The 20,793-nt window shown below is 35.8% G+C and overlaps 4 protein-coding genes across 5 annotated transcripts; 3 read left to right on the top strand and 1 right to left on the bottom strand.

Annotated features, from left to right (window-relative positions):
* The first annotated feature begins 341 nt into the window (after nt 1-341).
* On the top strand, nt 342-3,294 carry LOC112019907 (ankyrin repeat-containing protein BDA1). The gene is made up of 2 exons (XM_024052451.2): nt 342-1,183; nt 2,434-3,294. The coding sequence occupies exons 1-2, from the start codon at nt 551-553 to the stop codon at nt 3,292-3,294; spliced, it is 1,494 nt and encodes a 497-aa protein (XP_023908219.2). The 5' UTR covers nt 342-550.
* A 443-nt stretch (nt 3,295-3,737) lies between these two features.
* LOC112032032 (ankyrin repeat-containing protein BDA1) lies at nt 3,738-7,539 on the top strand. The gene is made up of 2 exons (XM_024064733.2): nt 3,738-4,566; nt 5,831-7,539. The coding sequence occupies exons 1-2, from the start codon at nt 3,940-3,942 to the stop codon at nt 6,665-6,667; spliced, it is 1,464 nt and encodes a 487-aa protein (XP_023920501.1). The 5' UTR covers nt 3,738-3,939; the 3' UTR covers nt 6,668-7,539.
* Nucleotides 7,540-13,335: 5,796 nt separating this feature from the next.
* LOC112032028 (17.3 kDa class II heat shock protein) lies at nt 13,336-14,235 on the top strand. Its single transcript, XM_024064729.2, has one exon. It carries the CDS (start codon nt 13,477-13,479, stop codon nt 13,954-13,956), a length of 480 nt encoding a protein of 159 aa, XP_023920497.1. The 5' UTR covers nt 13,336-13,476; the 3' UTR covers nt 13,957-14,235.
* A 139-nt stretch (nt 14,236-14,374) lies between these two features.
* LOC112032027 (25S rRNA (cytosine-C(5))-methyltransferase NSUN5) lies at nt 14,375-20,047 on the bottom strand. 2 transcript variants are annotated; one of them, XM_024064727.2, is made up of 13 exons: nt 19,726-20,047; nt 19,596-19,654; nt 19,459-19,509; nt 19,086-19,221; nt 18,803-18,885; nt 18,438-18,536; nt 18,174-18,227; nt 17,350-17,494; nt 17,062-17,123; nt 16,485-16,572; nt 15,607-15,690; nt 15,090-15,251; nt 14,375-14,917 (listed from the first exon to the last, which is right to left on the bottom strand). In XM_024064727.2, the coding sequence occupies exons 1-13, from the start codon at nt 19,931-19,933 to the stop codon at nt 14,637-14,639; spliced, it is 1,512 nt and encodes a 503-aa protein (XP_023920495.1). In that variant the 5' UTR covers nt 19,934-20,047; the 3' UTR covers nt 14,375-14,636. The 2 variants fall into 2 exon arrangements, with proteins under 2 accessions (XP_023920495.1, XP_023920494.1); XM_024064726.2 differs by having other exon boundaries at nt 18,803-18,888; nt 19,726-20,045.
* Between the last annotated feature and the right edge of the window lie 746 nt (nt 20,048-20,793).

Below are 20,793 nucleotides of genomic sequence, written 5' to 3' on the forward strand. Positions count from 1 at the left end.
TATATGAGAATATAAAGCAGAAGTTTAATATCATGGCAAGAGGCTGGGTTTGGAAGTGGCACAGTGGGGCATGGAGAGCTCCGTTGGTTGGGCCTTGGAGTATATATATTATAAGACTATAGTCTATTATTTTGTTAGGACCTAAACAAAACGTAAAGCCCATCATCTGGTATTTGGTTTCAGATTCGCTGAAGAAGAAGGCCCCATGGCCATGAATTATAGACTAAAGTGTGAACTAAACAATCAATGCATCTTTCTTTTTTCTTTTTTTTCTTTTTTATGGGATCAATGCATCTTATTAAATACATGAATGAAGTGATAAACACGTTAACCGAAAAAAAAGAAGAAGTGATAAAAACGTACGTGGCAGGCCGGACTTTGACCAAAAACTCAGGTATACTGAGAGTCTAAAACGGAGGCCGACGACTTCATCTACAGTTACAGAAAGAAAGAAAGAATTACGTACAAACAAAACGAATGTACTTATAATTTGTTTCTGTCCTTTCATTTCGTTTCCCCTTGCTTTACCAAAAAGGGGGAAAAGAAGAGAATGAAGCTAGTGAATCTGTTGGACGATGAGATAGAAGCGGAGAAGAAACAGAGGGTCAAAGCAATCCACAATAGCCTTCAAGAAGCTGCCATCAATGGCTCAGCTCCATCTCTCCTTCAAATACTCCAACAACACCCTCAAATCCTCAACACTCTCTCTCACTCTCACTCAGACACACCCTTACACCTCGCTTCTCTTCTGGGTCACTCTGCTTTTGCCAAACTACTACTCAATCACAACCCCAACCTCACATCCCACTTGAACCAACAAGGTTCCTCACCTCTACACTTGGCTGCAGCTAAAGGGTACGTCGATATTGTGAAAGACTTGCTCCTGCTCAACCCGGACATGTGTTTGGTCTGGGATCGTCAGGGCCGGACTCCTTTGCATCTTGCTGCCATCAAGGGACGAATTGGGGTTCTGGCTGAATTTGTCCGAGTCAAACCCGAGGCTACTCGGGTCTTCACCAGTACTGGGGACAGTGCGCTCCACCTGTGTGTCAAGTTTAATAGGTCGTTGGAGGCTTTGAAAGTTTTTGTTGAATGTGTTGGGGGAGATGATGAGTTTGTGAATTGGAGGGATTCTCATGGTAACACTGTCTTACATCTTGCTGTTACTAACAAACAATTACAGGTATGTTTGCTCTTTTTTATTTACATCGTCGTGTACTTTCACTTTGTCATCAAAATTGTTTCAATTCTTGGTGGGTGTCTCGTAGGCATATGGTACTATCAACTATCAAAAAAAGAAACACAATACTATAGGGTTTAAGATTGAACATTATTTTTAGGAGTAGGTGTTAGATTCAAAGATTGTTTAGCCATCACAAATTTAAGACGAATGCTACAGACATAATATTTTTTACTAGTACTGAGTTCGCAAGTTAGCCTATTATTTAAGTATTTAACCATATGGTGTGTCTGTGTGGCAACAAACTCTGTAGGAATGCTTTTGAGAACTTTCTTTGTCACCGAATTGAGAACAAGAAGTTGCCCCCTTCACCTGTAGCGAGTGTACAATGTTTTAAGCTTGTGTAATGTGAATGTGCTTAAAAGTTGAGTTCTCTTGGAGTCCTTTTCTCTGGCTCTAACCTGCCTTCATTCATTTTATTTATACTTTCGACCGGCCATTCAATGTTTCTAGGTTTTTTTCTTGACACTCATTTGTTCGAGTTTCACATTCAGCTAGTTTTCCTCTTTCATGACAAATTAGGGAGATTAACTCTAATACCAGACGGACTAATCAAAACAGTTCAGATTAGTCTGACGTACCAATTACCATAAATAGATTCGACTTTGGAGCTGTATGTTAGGTCCTCTTCTTATGCTAATCAGAAAGTAATCAATAACACACCACAATCACCTCCATATAAAATCAACCATGTTGTACCACCACCTGAGCCGTTGCAGCACAATCACCTATCACACTAACTAGGTTGTGGTTCATCTCACTCCATTTCATAATAATGCCTTGAGTGGAATCTGTCATCATTCATATATCCTTGCTGCATTCTTATCACTCCTTTCCATGTGGATGCCTTTAGTGCAATTTACTATAATGCTTAGTGGCAGCATTTTTCTCCCACTATTTCATTTCAATGCCTCTTTTGTTTCAGCCTATGTGGAGTTGCTTGATCTTTCTAATCATGGTACTGTCCCAATTCATGGTCATAATATTATGACTTCCAGCAACCACATTTTCTAGATCATGTGAATTCTTTAGTTTTTAACTAACAATGATGTTGTATCAAATTAGTATGTCATGTGGTTTCAAGAGAGGTTGCTGTGTTTTACTCAATTGAAAGTAGAAAAATAAGAACATTTTATTAAAAAAAAACAATTTACATGTTTATATTTGAAAATTGAATGTTTCAATTGTCGCAGATCGTAAAATTTTTGCTCAACCGCACAAAGATAGAAGTAAATGCCCAAAATGCAAATGGCTTCACTGCATTAGACACCATATTCCATGGGCCAAGAGATGTAAGAGATATGGAAATTAAGGAGTCCTTAAGAAAAGCTGGAGCTTCAAGGATCAATGAGACACCATCAAGTACCTATGATCCTGATATAGTTGAAGTTTCCCCCTTGACACAGCCACTAGCCTCGCAAGAAAATGGTGCCAAACAACCAGTTAAGAAGCATAAAAACATCGATTGGTTGGGTAGGAAAAGAAGCGCATTAATGGTTGTGGCGTCACTACTTGCAACAGTGGCCTTTCAAGCATCAATATCCCCACCTGGTGGTGTTTGGCAAGATGACTATTTAGTCGATTCTGATGGCAACCCCGTGGAAAAGCCACATAATGTGGGCAAGGCAGTGATGGCTTATTTCATCGGAGATGGTTATGAACAATTTATGGTTTATAACACCATAGCTTTCCTTGCATCATTGAGCATAATATTGCTGCTTGTTAGTGGATTGCCTATAAAGCGACGCAGATGGATGTGGATTCAGATGGTGACTATGTGGATTGCAATCACTGCACTAACTAGTACATATTTTCTTGGATTGATACACATGACACCAGACCGTGTTAAGGGGACTCTGTATCAAGTGATGAAAGTTTCTGTACTCATGTGGCTGGCTTTGATGGGGCTGGTGTTTATTGGTAATGCCATTCGGATGAATTTTTTTTTTTTTTTGCTGAAGTTTTTCATCAGTTTTCCACTTTGCTACCAAATTGTTGCATTTTATTTCTTTTATACTTATTATATTATGATTTTATATATGCTCTGCGGTTAATATAATTATCTGCATGAGTTATATAGACAATTATATATAAATAAATCAATTACTAGTTTAATATTTCGGTGGCATAATTAATACATGGGAATCTAAAGCAGAAGTTTAATATCATGGCAAAAGGCTGGGTTTTGAAGTGGCACAGTGGGGCATGGAGTGCTCCATTGGTTGGGCCTTGGAGTATATATATAGAAGACCTAAACAAAACAAAAGGCTAAAAAATGGAAATGGACAGTTGGTGTTCACTCTTCGGCCTATCTATCTAATAAATCAACGATAAGCCCATCATCTGGTATTTGGTTTCAGATTCGCTGAAGAAGAAGGCCCCGTGGCCATGAATTACAGACTATAGTGTGAACTAAACAATCAATGCATCTTGTTAAATACATGAATGAAGTGATAGACCCGTTAACCAAAAAGAAGAAGTGATAAACACGTACGTGGCAGGCCGGGCTTTGACCAAAAACTCAACAAAACTGAGAGTCTAAAACGGAGGCCGAGGACTTCACCTACAGACGACAGTTACAGAAAGAAAGAAAGAATTACGTACAAACAAAACAAATGTTACCTATAATTTGTTTCTGTCCTTTCATTTCATTTCCCCTTGCAGTTGCTTTACCAAAAAATTAAGGAGAAAAGAAGAGAATGAAGCTAGTGAATCTGTTGGACGATGAGATAGAAGTGGAGAAGAAACAAAGGGTCAAAGCAATCCACAATAGCCTTCAAGAAGCTGCCATCAATGGCTCAGCTCCATCTCTCCTTCAAATACTCCAACAACACCCTCAAATCCTCAACACTCACTCTCACTCAGACACACCCTTACACCTCGCTTCTCTTCTGGGTCACTCTGCTTTTGCCAAACTACTACTCAATCACAACCCCGACCTCACATCCCACTTGAACCAACAAGGTTCCTCACCTCTACACTTGGCTGCAGCTAAAGGGTACGTCGATATTGTGAAAGACTTGCTCCTGCTCAACCCGGACATGTGTTTGGTCTGGGATCGTCAGGGCAGGACTCCTTTGCATCTTGCTGCCATCAAGGGACGAATTGGGGTTCTGGCTGAATTTGTCCGAGTCAAACCCGAGGCCACTCGGGTCTTCACCAGTACTGGGGACAGTGCGCTCCACCTGTGTGTCAAGTTTAATAGGCCGTTGGAGGCTTTGAAAGTTTTTGTTGAATGTGTTGGGGGAGATGATGAGTTTGTGAATTGGAGGGATTCTCATGGTAACACTGTCTTACATCTTGCTGTTACTAACAAACAATTACAGGTATGTTTGCTCTTTTTTTTTTACATCGTCGTGTACTTCCACTTTGTCATCAAAATTGATTCAATTATTGGTGGGTGTCTCGTAGGCATATGGTACCATCAACTATCAAAAAAAGAAATACAATACTCCATTATAGGGTTTAAGATTGAACATTATTTTTAGGAGTAGGTGTGAGATTCAAAGATTGTTTAGCCATCACAAATTTAAGACGAATGCTACAGACATAATATTTTTTACAAGTACGTACTGAGTTGGCAAGTTAGCCTATTATTTGAGTATTTAACCATATGGTGTGTCTGTGTGGCAACAAACTGTGTAGGAATGCTTTTGAGAACTTTCTTTGTCACCAAATTCAGAACAAGAAGTTGCCCCCTTCACCTGTAGCGAGTGTACAATGTTTTAAGCTTGTGTAATGTGAATGTGCTTAAAAGTTGAGTTCTCTTGGAGTCCTTTTCTCTGGCTCTAACCTGCCTTCATTCATTTTATTTATACTTTAGACCGACCATTCAATGTTTCTAGGTTTTTTTCTTGACCCTCATTTGTTCGAGTTTCACATTCAGCTAGTTTTCCTCTTTCATGACAAATTAGGGAGATTAACTCTAATACCAGACGGACTAATCAAAACAGTTCAGATTAGTCTGACGTACCAATTACCATAAATAGATTCAACTTAGGAGCTGTATGTTAGATCCTCTTATTATGCTAACCAGAAAGTAATCAATAACACGCCACAATCACCTCCATATAAAAATTAGCCATGTTGTACCACCACCTGAACTGAGCAGTTGCAGCACAATCACCTATCACACTAACTAGGTTGTGGTTCATCTCACTCCGTTTCATAATAATGCCTTGAGTGGAATCTGTCATCATTCATATATTCTCGCTGCATTCTTATCACTCCTTTCCATGTAGATGCCTTTAGTGCAATTTACTATAATGCTTAATGGCAGCATTTTTCTCCCACTATTTCATTTCAATGCCTATTTTGTTCCAGCCAATGTGGAGTTGCTTGATCTTTCTAATCATGGTACTGTCCCAATTCGTGGTCATAATATTATGACTTCCAGCACCACATTTTCTAGATCATTTAAACTCTTTAGTTTTTAACTAACAATGATGTTGTATCAAATTAGCATGTCATGTGGTTTCAAGAGAGGTTGCTATCTTTTACTCGATTGAAAGTAGAAAAATAAGAACATTTTATTAAAAAAAAACAATTTACATGTTTATATTTGAAAATTGAATGTTTCAATTGTTGCAGATCATAAAATTTTTGCTCAACCGCACAAAGATAGAAGTAAATGCCCAAAATGCAAATGGCTTCACTGCATTAGACACCATATTCCCTGGGCCAAGAGATATAAGAGATATGGAAATTAAGGAATCCTTAAGAAAAGCTGGAGCTTCAAGGATCAATGAGACACCATCAAGTACCTATGATCCTGATATAGTTGAAGTTTCCCCCTTAACACAGCCACTAGCCTTGCAAGAAAATTGTGCCAAACAACCAGTTAAGAAGCATAAAAACATCGATTGGTTGGGTAGGAAAAGAAGCGCATTAATGGTTGTGGCGTCACTACTTGCAACAGTGGCCTTTCAAGCATCAATATCCCCACCTGGTGGTCTTTGGCAAGATGACTATTTAGTCAATTCTGATGGCAACCCTGTGGAAAAGCCACATAATGTGGGCAAGGCAGTGATGGCTTATTTCATTGGAGATGGTTATGAACAATTTATGGTTTATAACACCATAGCTTTCCTTGCATCATTGAGCATAATATTGCTGCTTGTTAGTGGATTGCCTATAAAGCGACGCAGATGGATGTGGATTCAGATGGTGACTATGTGGATTGCAATCACTGCACTAACTAGTACATATTTTCTTGGATTGATACACATGACACCAGACCGTGTTAAGGGGACTCTGTATCAAGTGATGAAAGTTTCTGTACTCATGTGGCTGGCTTTGATGGGGCTGGTGTTTATTGGTAATGCCATTCGGATGATCTTATGGTTTCTTAGAAAGTTTGGATACATTAAGGAGAAAGTGAAAGAGGCTTCAATTTATATTGGGGATGATGAGAATGATGAACTTTGATAAGGAGATGATAATACAGATCGAAGCGTAGTTAATATTGTTGTAAAGGTGGTATTTTATGTTTTCAATTAAGGAAATTTTCATGCTGTTTGTTATGAAGAACCCAGTGATCAGAAAATAGTGTTGAACCTTCCAAATCAATATTAGCATTGCCAACGCCAATTGGGAGTAATTCCTTTGATGTAGATTTTTATATGCATTTTTTTTGTTACTATGTACAAGAGAATATTATCATTTATCAGAGTAGTCTGTTTCATGGACCCTGAAAGATGTTTCATATGAGAAAGGAAGGAAGGATAACTCTACTAGCTAGCACTCACAATCCAGATCACCTCGGTCCTTGGAGGAAGCTTGTTCGACAATCAATTGTGCAATCCTTAATGGTTGTGGTGTTTTGAGGCAAAAGGGTGGCTTTGCATATATATATATATTATTGTTCACTAGTGTTCATTTAGGTGATTATGAAGCGGTCTACTCCATTCCCATATTTCTAGTCGAGTATTAATTAAATTTTGTCATGCGAGAAATTGTGGTAATTAATTAAGAAGTAAGATCTTTCTTCGCTGCCTGAGAATGTTGATCGTGACAAGATATCTGCGGTGTATCAAGATGGAGTTTTGACTGTCACTATTGCCAAGAAGCCACCGCCTGAGCCCAAGGCCGTTGAAGTCCAAGTTGCCTAAAAACCAACTTAATAATAATAATCTATGTACAAGTCCGGTTGGTATCAACTACTGTTTAGTAAAAAACTTCTCTCTCTCAGACTCTCTGTAGTCTTAAGACAGTAGAAGCTACACACTTACAGTTTACCTTGTGAGATTCAACCTCTCAAATCTGGTTCTTTTCAGATTGTGGTAAAGGTTGTGTTTTTATTTCCCTTTTTCTATTTCTTTCCTCTTAAATCTTCTTTCTCTTTGTCTTTTAAATACTTTGCATCTTTCTTTTCTATTTCTGTTGTTGTTAATATGGATGCTGCCATGGAGGTACTTACTTTGGAAACATTTCAAGTATTCTGATGAGGAAAAAAGTATTATGGCTGTGGAATCCCATGAAGTCGCTATCTCTAAACAACAGGCTCAGTTAAGCATCCTTTTCACGCTGCAAACTACCAAAGATTTCAATAAAGAGGCATTCAAATCCACTTGTACAAGTCTTTGGTGAAGCTCTCGGGGAGTAACCATAAAAGAGGTAGGACAGAATTTATTTTTGGCAATCTTTGGTTGAGAAGAACATTTGCAAGAGATGATTGATAAGAGATGAATTTATTTTGATGAAACGCTTTTATGGTGATATTAGTCCAGCTAAGGTTACCTTTACCCGTTCCCTTTTTCTGGATTCGTATTTTTAAAATTCCAATTAAAAGTATGGATAAGGATGTAGGAGCTCGTATTGCTAACGAGCTGGGTGAACTTATTATGGTGGATGCTCCCAAAAGTGGTCTTGCTTTCTGCGGATTGATATCACTAAGCCTCTCATCTCATGCGTGGAAAAATGATCCAGATTGATGCAGATTGGGCTGCCGCTGTGGTCTTCTTGGGAAAACAGGATGATTTGCCGCTGATGAGGATGATTTTCAGTATGGACCTTAGCTTCGCTCTATGGCTCCACGGAAAAAAGATGCTGGTATCCCTCATTCAATGGCACGGGACGTGAATGTTTTATCAGTATCTGAGGAGTCCCAACATAAGCGAAGGAGCTTCCCATGGTGGCAGGGATCGGAAATCCAGCTCATCCGTCGGAAGCATTCCAGCTGTTGTAGTGCGGGAAAATCTTCTTTCTGCTCTGCGGTTACTCAGCAAGATTCAAATGTTCGAAAGGACACAGCTATTCCAGATTCGGTGCTGCCTTTTGATTCGAATTCGAAATTGATTATTCAGGATCAGATTCAGGATTTGGATCAATCCAAGATATCTTCTAGATTTTAAAGATACATATAAGGAGTCTCCTTATAGTGCTTAAACATTCAATTGTGGTGAGGTTATCAAAGAATCATTTTTCAAACTCTGCGGTGCTACATCCTAATGGTCCCAATTTGGAGATAAGTGTTAAAGATTTTGAAAATTCTATTGAAGAGCCTGGAGATAATTATGAGGATATTAAAATGGAATCCTGTTCAGATGTCAACATCGAAAATATGGAGCAGAGAAAATCTTCCCTTCGTAGCTGGAATCGTGTTTTAAGAAATTCAAAAGTCTCTGTTAGTCCAACTTTTCTCCTTTCCAAATGGCCTGCTAAAGTCATTGATCTGAATACCCAGCTTGAACCACATCCTAAGCAAACAAAACTAGTTTCGGCTTTTCCCATCACTGGGGTTGGTACTCAACCCCCCTTTCTCCATGAAAAATTCTCAGTCCTAATTGCTTTGGGCACCTCCAAGTTTCTCTAAAAAAAAAAAAAAAAAAAACAAAAAACAAAAAACAAAACAAAACAAGACCAATCATATTGATGTCTCAATAAATCAAGAGGGTGTTGTTTGGCACTTTATTGATTTTTAGGGGCATCTGGAAACTTTGAAGAGAAGATTTGCTCTATTGCAGTAGCTTGGATCTTGAAGACATTAAATTTCTTTGTGGTAGTTTTTATTTTATTTCTTTGGCGAAAATGGGTAACTAAGCATAAATATCCAACTATATAGTTAGCAGATAATGTTTACAAACTATATTTTTACTAGCATCTTGAGTTTATATTTTTGATCGAGTCTGAGTTGGCACTTTTTCCACGTAGCGTCCACATGGAAATCGAGTCTCTGAGACTCGATTTATAAGCCCATATATAACAGAACAGTAGCACTAGCAAAAAAGAAATCAGAGCCAAAAAAAAAAAAAGTCGAAGAAGAAGGAAAGAAGCCGAAGAAGAAAAAAGAAGCCAAAGAAGAAAAAGAAGCCAGAAAAAATCAGAGCCAGGCCGCGCGAGCCCCAGGGCCGCACGAGCCCAGTCTGATATGATCTGACTCTTTCTCTCTCTCTGATCTGATCTGATCTGGTCTTTCTCTCTCTGATCTGACTCTTTCTCTCTCTCTGATCTGATTTGATCTGGTGAGGTGAGGCCGAATGAGACTTAAAATTTTTTGAAATTTTTTTGGTTTATAAATCGAGTCTTAAAGACTCGATTTTCAATTGGTCGCCACGTGGAAAAAGATGTCACATCAGATGTGATTAGACCATGAAAATCGAGTCTTTGAGACTCGATTTATAAGCCAAAATCGAGTCTCTTAGACTCGAGATGCTAATAAAAAATATAGTTTGTAAACATTGCCTGTTAACTATATAGTTGGATATTTATGCTTAGTTACCCATTTTTGCTTATTTCTTTTGTTAGTCTAACTTTACAATATAATCGTGCTGCTCTAGCTTTAGCTAGTGTTACAAAAGAGAATGAGGAATGTCCCTCTTTTCTTTTCCCTATTGTATAACTTGATTTTATTTAAATAAAGTCTACTATCATTTTCTTTAAAAAAAAAAAAAGTCCGGTTGGTGTTTGTATTGTTGTTGGGTTTGGTTGTACCCTTTTGTTTTCTAAAGTGTGATCACCCTTTTTGTTTTGTTGAAAATAGGATGAGAAAAATATGGTAAAAAATGACATTTTTCACTGTTTGGTTGAGAGGGGGAGGGGAAGAGAAAAGTTGTGGGGTCTACAAAATACAATCTCTCCAAATTAGAGAGAAAATTAGAGTGAAAATGGGAAAAAATATTTAAACAAAACTACTTTCACCTCTAATTAATTGTCTGGCTTTATTTTATTTTATTTTATTTTTTACTTTTCTTTTGTAACGTTGGCTTGCTTTTTTTTCTTTTTTTTTTCTTTTCTTTTGGCTTTTCCTTTGTAACGTTGGCTTTTTTTCTTTTTTTTTTCTTTTTTTTATGGTGGGTTGTTCTTCTTTTCCTTCTTTTTTTTTTTTTTTTTTTTTGTAAGAAAACACTTTTGGATGATTTCTTATGCTATTTTTTGAAATGTCCACTTTCATCTATACACAATTTTTTTTAAAAGTATAATGTATTACTTTTTGTTTTATTTAAGAGTGACATGATGGTAAATTTATACAAACTTTATTTTCAACTAAACCAAAATGTTTATATTTTGGTTTATATAAACTTTACACAAAAACCAGAATGACGCAACATTTTCATAATACCTTTATAATTTTGTTATATTTTATTTTAACTTGTAAAGAATTAACAGCTCAGCAATTTTGAAAATATTGTGACGACATCAAGATGTCTTAACATTTTTCACACAAAAAAAATGTTGTGAAAGTGTTGTGAAAATTATTGTGGATATAGCACTTCTTTTTCACAATACTTTTATTTTTAGTTATAACTGATTCTATTTCACAGTATTTTTATTTTTAGTTATAACTGATTCTAGTACGATATTTTATTATTTTATTTTGACCTATAATGAATTAACACCTCAACAATTGTGAAAATATTGTGCCAATTTTTTATGTTAACATTTTATTATAATGTGAAATAGTGTGAATTGGACAAACCAAAAATAATATAGAAAATATACTACAACTTTATGCATTTACAAAAAAATAAAAATAAATAAATAAATAAAAATAAGCGGCAAGCAAAACAATGAAAGTTGAACAAACCAAAACTACTATAGCAAAATTACTGTAACTTTTCACATTTACTCTTTTTATATATAAAAATATACATTGCACTTACAATGTAAATTTATATTGTAAAAACTAAAAATTGGCAAATGTTGTACACATTTGCAAAATTTGTACAATTTTTTTTTCAAATGTATATAATATTTGCTACTTTTTGTGTTGTATACAATATAAGCTTACATTACAAGTAGAAAGTAAACATATAAAGATCTTTAAAAAAAAAAAAAAAAAAAAGAACTCAACCCAAGTTGGTGAATTTGAAGAAATAAAAATAAAAATAAAAAAGGAAAGAGGCAACTCATTAAACCAAAAATACTGTTCATAACACTATTCATGAGCTTATTAAATGTATATAATATTTGCTTCTTTTTTTGTATATACAATGTAAGTTGATATTACAAGTATAAAGTAGACATATAAAGATCCTTAAAAAAAAAAATAAATAAATAAAAGAAGCTTAAACCAAGTTGGTGAACTTGGAAAAAAGGGGGAGGGGGGGGGGGGAAGGCAAGTCACTAAATCAAAGATACTGTTCATAACACTATTCATGAGTCTATTTGCTATTTTTATGTATAGAAAAAGAGCACAAATCAATGACTACTAAAAAAAAAAAAAAAAAAAAAAGGCGATGAACAGTACATATTAAACAAACTAAGTGCCGGTTTAGATCAGATTAATTTGGCTTTTGCATTTTGTACTGTAGCACGTTTCAGCTTTTTTTTTCCCAGCTGTAGTTATTGACCAAGTCTTCCGTGAACAGTGCTCCCATGCACTATTCACGGGTCCCACAAATTACACTTTTCAACAATTTTTTCATTAAAAATGGGTCCCACAATACTATTCACACATTTAAAAATTATTTTGCTATAATGTTTTCAGTTTTCAATTTTAGAAAATAAGTTCTATCCAAACAAACCCTAAAAGTACTGTAGCTTTTACACATTCACTCAACAAGTATCATAACATTTTCACAAAACATTTATTTTTAGTTGTGGTTGGTCACAGTTTCATATTTTATTATTTTATTTTGACTTATAAAAAATTGACACCTCAATAATTATGAAAATATTGTAAAATTTATTGTGTAACAATATATATGGGTTCTTATAAATATTTAAAAGAAAAAAAAAAGTAGAAACGGAAGACTGAAAAAAAGAAAAAAAAATGCTCTAATTACTATAGTTATAATGCCACTTGAACAAACTAAAGTAGCATGGTAGCAACTGTTCAAAACTTGAAAAAAAAAAACGAAAAAAAGCTCACTAAATCAAATGTGTACTGTAAGAGTATTGCGTTTTTTATATAGTTAATAGATAAATAGATTTAATGACCAATCTGTTTCTTTTGAAATTTCATTTTTTTTTTTTTTAAAAAGTTGGGTCCCATCAAAAAAAAAAAAAGTTGGGAGTAATTTTAACGAGTCAAGGAAATAAAGACAGTAGTTAGTTTGTCTCCTCTCCTACATTACATACATTAATTAATCAGAGAAGTTTCCACAAAGTTCTGGACTGCTGTAGAGCGTAGCTACGATATATGCGAAGCTCCTGGAAGCTACCAGCTATGCTAATGCTATATCCCTCGATCTAGAACTTTCTCTCCATTCTTTTTCACCTATAAAAATGCCATCACCACCACCTCCTCTTCCAAACCAAATTCAATTATCTAGCTCCAACCAAAACACAATTTTAGCATCCTCTTCTTTTTCAATCAAGAAATTAAAAAATGGATTTGAGAATCATGGGTTTGGAATCATCCCCACTGTTGTCAACCCTGCAGCAGATGATGGAGCTGAGCGACGACAAGTCTTCTTCGGCATCCTTGAACGGCCCAAGTCAAAAAAGTTGGGTCCCATCAAAAAAAAAAAAAGTTGGGAGTAATTTTAACGAGTCAAGGAAATAAAGACAGTAGTTAGTTTGTCTCCTCTCCTACATTACATACATTAATTAATCAGAGAAGTTTCCACAAAGTTCTGGACTGCTGTAGAGCGTAGCTACGATATATGCGAAGCTCCTGGAAGCTACCAGCTATGCTAATGCTATATCCCTCGATCTAGAACTTTCTCTCCATTCTTTTTCACCTATAAAAATGCCATCACCACCACCTCCTCTTCCAAACCAAATTCAATTATCTAGCTCCAACCAAAACACAATTTTAGCATCCTCTTCTTTTTCAATCAAGAAATTAAAAAATGGATTTGAGAATCATGGGTTTGGAATCATCCCCACTGTTGTCAACCCTGCAGCAGATGATGGAGCTGAGCGACGACAAGTCTTCTTCGGCATCCTTGAACGGCCCAAGTCATACGTACGTCCGCGACGCCAAGGCGATGGCGGCCACAGCGGCAGACGTGAAGGAATACCCCAACTCCTACGTGTTCGTGGTGGACATGCCTGGGTTGAAGTCTGGGGACATTAAGGTGCAGGTGGAGGACGACAATGTGCTTTTGATAAGTGGCGAGAGGAAGAGGGAGGAAGAGAAAGAAGGGACCAAGTACCTCAGGATGGAGAGGAGGATCGGCAAGCTCATGAGGAAGTTTGTGCTCCCTGACAATGCCAACACAGATGCTGTCTCTGCTGTATGCCAGGATGGTGTGCTCACTGTTACTGTCAACAAGTTGCCACCTCCAGAACCCAAGAAGCCCAAGACTATCGAGGTTAAGATTGCTTAATTATTACTCCTATCAGAATGGGACTCCTACTCTCTCTTGCTCTGTCCATCGTATCATATGGGAATAAATCAATCCAGTCTTCGTTTGTTTGCTTTTGTTTAGGTGTGTGTTTTCTTATGCTCGTATTTGTGCTTACATTATGTTGTTAGGAATGAATGAATCATATATGCTATGTTATCTTTTTCTGTGTTTTTTGTGGCTGAAATATGTTATGTTATCTTCTTGTAATGAGAATTACAAGAGTTTTTCAGCAAGTTGGAACTTTTCTAGACTTTCTTATTTTATCTCTATCATGAAGAGCTATACATCTGTTTGTAGCAAATGGTTCCCAATTTTTTTTCTTCTTCACAATGTAACTGCCTAACCCCACATGGGTTAGTATGACATGAAATTCTAATCAACAAGTAAAGGAACCCAGTTCTAAAACTAAGAGCAACATAAAATCTTAATCCATTAGGTGCCAGAGCAACATATTTGAGCTAATATTCTTGCTGAGCACAATCACAGCAGATTTGCAGTAGCAAAATGAGTACTACAAATTCAGGAAGCGGGGCTCTGTGTATCAAAAAATTCGCTGGGATAGAAAGTCATATTAGTTGTCTGCGACTATACCTCATCTTTAGAAAAGATGATTAAACCAAAAACTTGGATAATTTTCAAAATTCAAAACCAATCAGTAGTCATTGGTCTATACGAGCCACCAGTATTGAAGTTGTCTTTTTTCGCCTACTCTGTTTTGCATGCAACCACATCAGAAACAATTTAGTATGGGCAAAGTTTATTACAGTTCTTTTCTTCCCACTTCTAAATCTACTGGTGCGGCCGTCTCTGGCAAGAGATTTGGAATTATTTCTGCAGGTTGCTTGCTTTTTGGAGTGATTTTTGTCTTCTCTCTTTGTAAATAAGGCAATGAAAAAGCCTTCTCCATCCTCAACAGGATCGGCTCGCAAAAGATGTTGAACTGCAAACATAAGAACCAAGCAGTATAAAGATATTGGCCAGAGGTGGTGTAATCTCTGCGTTCTACCAAATACATTATCATCAGATTTCATTTTCTGGATAGAAGTCAGCTTATAGGGCATTAATATGCCATCTTAGTAAACAAATTGGCATTAAAACAGAACAGCACTTACAGCCTTCAAAAACTGGGAGACCACGGCGCTGCCATTGGGGGAAGGGAGTTGCCAGTTGAAAACCATATGATGCAGCAAGAGGAAGAACAGATTTTACGACATCTTCATTTTCAATTTTGTGTATGGAACATGTGCTGTAAACCACTCTCTCAACTGCAGGAACTGCCAGCAGAAAAATCGTATTCAGAACACCTTTTAAAAATACGTTTAGAGTACTGTAAAACATGGGTCAAACAGCCTAATTGTGCGGAGTATCATCCTCGAAGTGAGGGAAAAGAAGAAACAAAGAATATTGTTTCATGATCTAGCAGATTTACAAGAATTAATGCTTGTTCACTGATTAAGAGGTCAAATCTCAGGGCTAAGATTTCAAGAGAAAGCAATTTGTTACGAAAACCTCAGAGAGTCCCGACATATATTTGGAAGAGTATATGTCACCTAATGGAGTATATGCAGTGGCCTAATTACAAAACTTTGGGAAAGGAGAGCAAAGATATAAGTTTTGAGTGAAACTTACAAGATAATGCATGCATGAGCACTTTCCTCTGGAAAGCCGCAAGTTTGTTCAATCTTTCAGTATCAGTAACATCAGTTGCTTGACCTGCAGATTTAAAGTAGGAGTTACGATTAAAAATAGAGGGTAGCAGTGTGCTCCATAGTTTTAACAACTGGATCAAACTGACCAGTTTGACCGGATTCAATGTGAGCCAGGACTATATCAGATTCATACACATTCAATAGCAAAAATAGTAAAAAAAAGATCACAACCGGTCAAGCTGGTGGTTCAACCACCAGAACCAGTTTCGATCATATAAGAAAACATAGTAGAATAATAGATTATCTTTGAAAATGTAATTATCACTTATTTTAAAACCATTATTGCCACATAAAGGATATATTGACACATTTAACAAATCAGTTATATGAATGAATAACTAAAGTTGTAAAAAGTCATTTAAATAAATAAAAAAAACCAAATTTCCTTTTTTTTTTTATTGGTAAGTTATACAAGCACCCCATTGAGTTTTGAACCTATGACCTCATCTTTCATTTATTCTTATAAAATAACAAAGTGTCACTTGAGCTAGATTCATTGGCAAAAGTTCCAATTAATCTTATTTTAGATGAACCAAAATTTCCAATTTAAAAAAAAAAATTAAACAGAAATAGCAAGTTTATCTAACATTACATCCCAATTGATTGGACAAAGTTTCCAAGAAGTTTTCCTGTTCAAAGTCTTAACTATTACAATGATGTTTCTAACAGCCAACTATTAGCACCTTACATTTATCTTTTTGGATTAGTAAATGGGTCTTAAATCACCTAAGCTAAAATGAGTCCAAAAGAGCTTATTCATCACACAATCAAAAAATCCAAAGAGGCTAATAAAAGTACCTGCAGCATTAGATGGGAGCAGATGGTCCAATCTCACAGAGGCTGTCCCAGAACCAGAGCATGAAGGATCCAAAAGAATCGCATGAACCTACAATGTCGAATTGCTTGTCAGCAAAAACACAAATAGAAGATAGTGTGATTTTGAAGATGCAGTAAAGGGAATTTTGGGAAACTTCAGGACAAAATCTGGCCAGAATTTTTTTTAGTCAAAACCAAGTTGAGCATTAGAGGTGAAAACCAACTTATTTGTGGTTAACAAAAGCAGCAATATAGGTAGTAACTTTGTCAGAGTCCAAGCCTGCTGTTTACAGAAGCATAAACCAACCAGATGCCAAGATGTCTGGGTTTCCAAAATGACCCTAAAATTTCAAAAACGAGCCAGAGCTTTTGTTGATGATACGAACTTCAATTAAGAGACCGGATTAGGTTCCAAGTTTCAGTTATGACCAAGAATTCAAACAACTAAAGGTGAAGACCTCCCTCACCCCCCTTTTTTTTGTTTGATATGTGACATTCATGATAGGTCATGTGGAACCTAAAGACCATAACTGTGAAGACACAGCACATTATACTTTACCTTGGAAAAAGACGGATAATTTGGATTGCAGTTTAAGAAATCTCCATGCAGAACTTCTATATCTAAAATCCAGGTTAAGGAATAGCATTTTGTGCTTAGATGAGTGGAAATGGATGAGAAACTGACCCCAAAAAAAAAATGCTTCTAAACATAGTAGAATAATAGATTAAAAATGAATCACAATGATCACGAATAGACATAACAGTTGGTAGATTGCTGATTGTTCAACAATTTTGAAACAGAAAAGAAATATCAAATAAATTAAACAAAAAGATCATAAAAGGATACTAGAGGCACCAGAGAGTTTAATGGTCTCTTTTAGGCGTATAACCCTTTCCTTATTCAGCTCACATGCTATAATCTTCCCCTTTCCTCTCATAAGAGCGGCAAGGTGGACAGTTTTGTTTCCAGGGGCTGAGCATGCATCAAGAACCTTCAAAGAAAATATAATTGAGCATTGACTAAACCATCACATCAATAATAAAAAAAGATGTCTCATTTTCTCAACCTCACCGGCTAAAGCATGTATAGCAGTGCAGGTGTATAGAAAATGGTGAAAACTACTTCTCAAACAGTTATTTGCCATACAAGTGTTAGTTTTCTGATTTTCACTAGCATCTTCCTATATAAAAATTTAATTCATGCACATATTTCTCAAGTAAAGAAGGCATACCAAACTAAAACCACAAGGAGGGATAAAAACAAAATTCCACTTGCATTAAAAGTTGAAAATCATGATTCAGAATCCAAAATAAGCTAATCTCCACTCACTGACTTTCTTAAAAAAAACAAAAATTTATGCAAATGACTATTGACTGATATACTCTAAATGGTAAACTTGTTTCTTTCTTTTCATTCTTTTTCAAGGTAAGCGACACACTTGTTTTCAGATCATGTCCTTATGTATTTCATGGCTTCTCAATTGAAAAGGAAAAAGAAAAAGAAAATGCCAAAGAAAATTGAAGTTGTGGACTCCTAATTTGAATGTAAACAGTCAACGATGGATTCCATCAACATATTAAAACCAAAGCAAGAGAGAGATAAGATAAGTTGATACCTTGAGTGAAAAACTCAATCATCATTCACCAATATAAATGAGAAGCATTACTCACCTCCCACCCTGGTTTAGGATCAAGAGCTGCTGCCACCATAGAACTTGCCTTCCCCTGTGCAAAAAGATCACAATTTCAGTTAAAAAAAAAAAAAAAAAGGTTAAATTAGAACCTCTGCCCAAGTCATGGAAATTTTTTCAGGGGTAAGGAAGCATGATACTGATTTTTCCATGAAATAAGAATCCAAATCACATGAAGGTGCTTTAAATTTTTTTTTTTTTTTAAAAAAAAAAATCTTAATACCAGACTTGAACAAACTCTTACTTGCATAAAGACACTTCCATTCATGACCAGAGGATGATTATGCAAGTCAGTACTTGGTGGGAGTATCAACAAGTCAGGAACCATGTTATCCTTTTTAACCTGTTGAACACACAAATCATAAGTGATGAAGAAAAACACAACACAGTGAAACTCTAAAAAAATAATTATCCCAGCAATAAAAACAAAACATATATTATTGCATCAAAAACATAGTAATTGTTGAACAAGTAAGGCCATCACGGTCAAAGAATTTTGGAGTTGATTGTATCCTGTGTTGTTTCTTCAGTTTTAAGTGTAACATTGGTTGACAGGTGCAAAACATAGTCTATATCATAATCCACGAATGTAAAGATTGGAAAAAGTACCATGTTTTGTTGCCCTAATTCAAGTAAGGCTGAATCAACATCCATTTTAAGAGTATTGACACGAACATAACGAGGCTTTGAAACTTCTGCATCATAAATTAGCAAACCTGGTTTAGAAATATTTTCTTTACAAGTAGTGCAATCTGAGTGGCTAAAATGAAACAGGCAGATAACTGATTGAGTAGCATAACAAGTTGATGTGAAGCTGGAGCAAGAGAGAAGATCAAACCAGTAAAACACAAGCTTAACTTAAAACATAAAATGAAGTATATCAGGGACACACCAGGAATATGATAAAGATCCACCAAATCTTGAGGGGTCTTCACTTTTTTCTTAACTAACAGGCGTGCTAGAGCTGTTTGTAAAGCATCTTTCTGGTGCATCAGAAATTTCTCGGCATCCCCAACTAATGAAACTGCCTGGGTGAGAAGAGTTGGCACAAATATAAGATGATATGCACATTTGTTAATCTACTATAATAACTTGACTGAACCAGACCTAAGACATATATTTAGCATTTAATAGCTGAATAAAAGTGCTAAAAATAGAGTACGGGCATAAAATGTAGCAGCATAGACTATGGATTTATCACTATTGTATTGTATTGTATTGATTGTAATCTATTCTATTCAATGGGAGTATGAGTGAGAGTGTACCTGGCCAAAAAGAATGTCATATGTGATAATGTAAATTAAGTCCTGTTGCCTCTGCAACACCAACAACACCAAACAGTCAAAGTAAATTAGAGAGACGAGATGATAGAACATATGCTCATTATTAGAATTGATACCACCTTCCATTTGGCATTGAGAATGGTAGCAGCATCCAAAACATCCTTAATAATAGGAAGATCTGAAAAGCAAAAAAAAGTGATATTTAATTCCCAAGGAATTAGGAATTAGGAAGTTGAGAGTAAAACATACGCTTGAGTGTTTGGCAGACGAGAGCGAAGGTGGCCTTCTTGTTTCTGATACAAGGCCTATATATCAGAGATTTTATGGACCCCACTGCTTGGCGACGAGCATCGCCTTGGAGGACACTTCCTAATACCTTCGCTGCCTCTCTCCTTGCGAAGTACGCCGACCGCTCCCCGTTGCTCAGCCGCGTCTTCCCACGCCCTATCGCCGCCATCGCTTTCCACTTTCCACTTTCCACTTTCTACTTTCCCTTCCCTTCCCACCCTTTTGGGGTTTTGGGCTTGCCTGCTTTACTTTTCCGTTTAATTCCCAAACGACGACGTTCCTCTTTTACGCTTTAAACCAATCCAAATAAAAACCAATCCCCTCCCCCAAAAACAAAAGCTGTTTTCATTTTTCACTTTTCACTTTTCACTTTTTGTTTTTTTTACTTTCACAACTCCTCAGACTCATTACCCACCAAAAAAAAAAAAAAAAAGTGAGAATGAGAATAACATGTCCCATATAATTTTTTTATTTTTGTGTCAAGAGAGTTAGGTTATGTTTGGTAACTGTTTTGATTTTTAATTTTCAAAAATTTGTTTTTGGGAATATAAAAAAAAAATTTCTTGTATTTTTTAAATCAAAAATATGTTTGGTTAATTGAAATTAAAAAGATAGTTTTTTGGAAAAAAAAAATAGAAAATACGAAAATATGTTATTATAGGATTCGAACTCTAATGCTAACTCATTAAATGAGACAGATTCATTAAATTAAATACGTATTTTCATTGACTTTTGAAAACTAGAAACTGAAAATAGCATTTTGTATGTTTTCAGTTTCCTTCACAAATTGAGTTTTGAGAACAGTTTTTGTTTTTTGTCCATTTTAGATTGCCAAACAAGTTTTTTAGTCTCAAAAATAGAAAATTGTTTTTGGAAATAGAAAATGAAGAGAAAAAACAGTTACCAAACATACATTTATTTTTTCTATATATTAATCTCTATATATCTCTATATATTAAAAGGATTTAGAAAATTAGTTATGGTTTCAAAGCTTTGTTCTTTGGAAGATCTATCTCTTGTCTAGTACTG

Source organism: Quercus suber, unplaced genomic scaffold (assembly GCF_002906115.3).
Source record: "Quercus suber isolate HL8 unplaced genomic scaffold, Cork oak 2.0 scaffold_605, whole genome shotgun sequence".
Lineage (NCBI taxonomy): Eukaryota > Viridiplantae > Streptophyta > Magnoliopsida > Fagales > Fagaceae > Quercus > Quercus suber.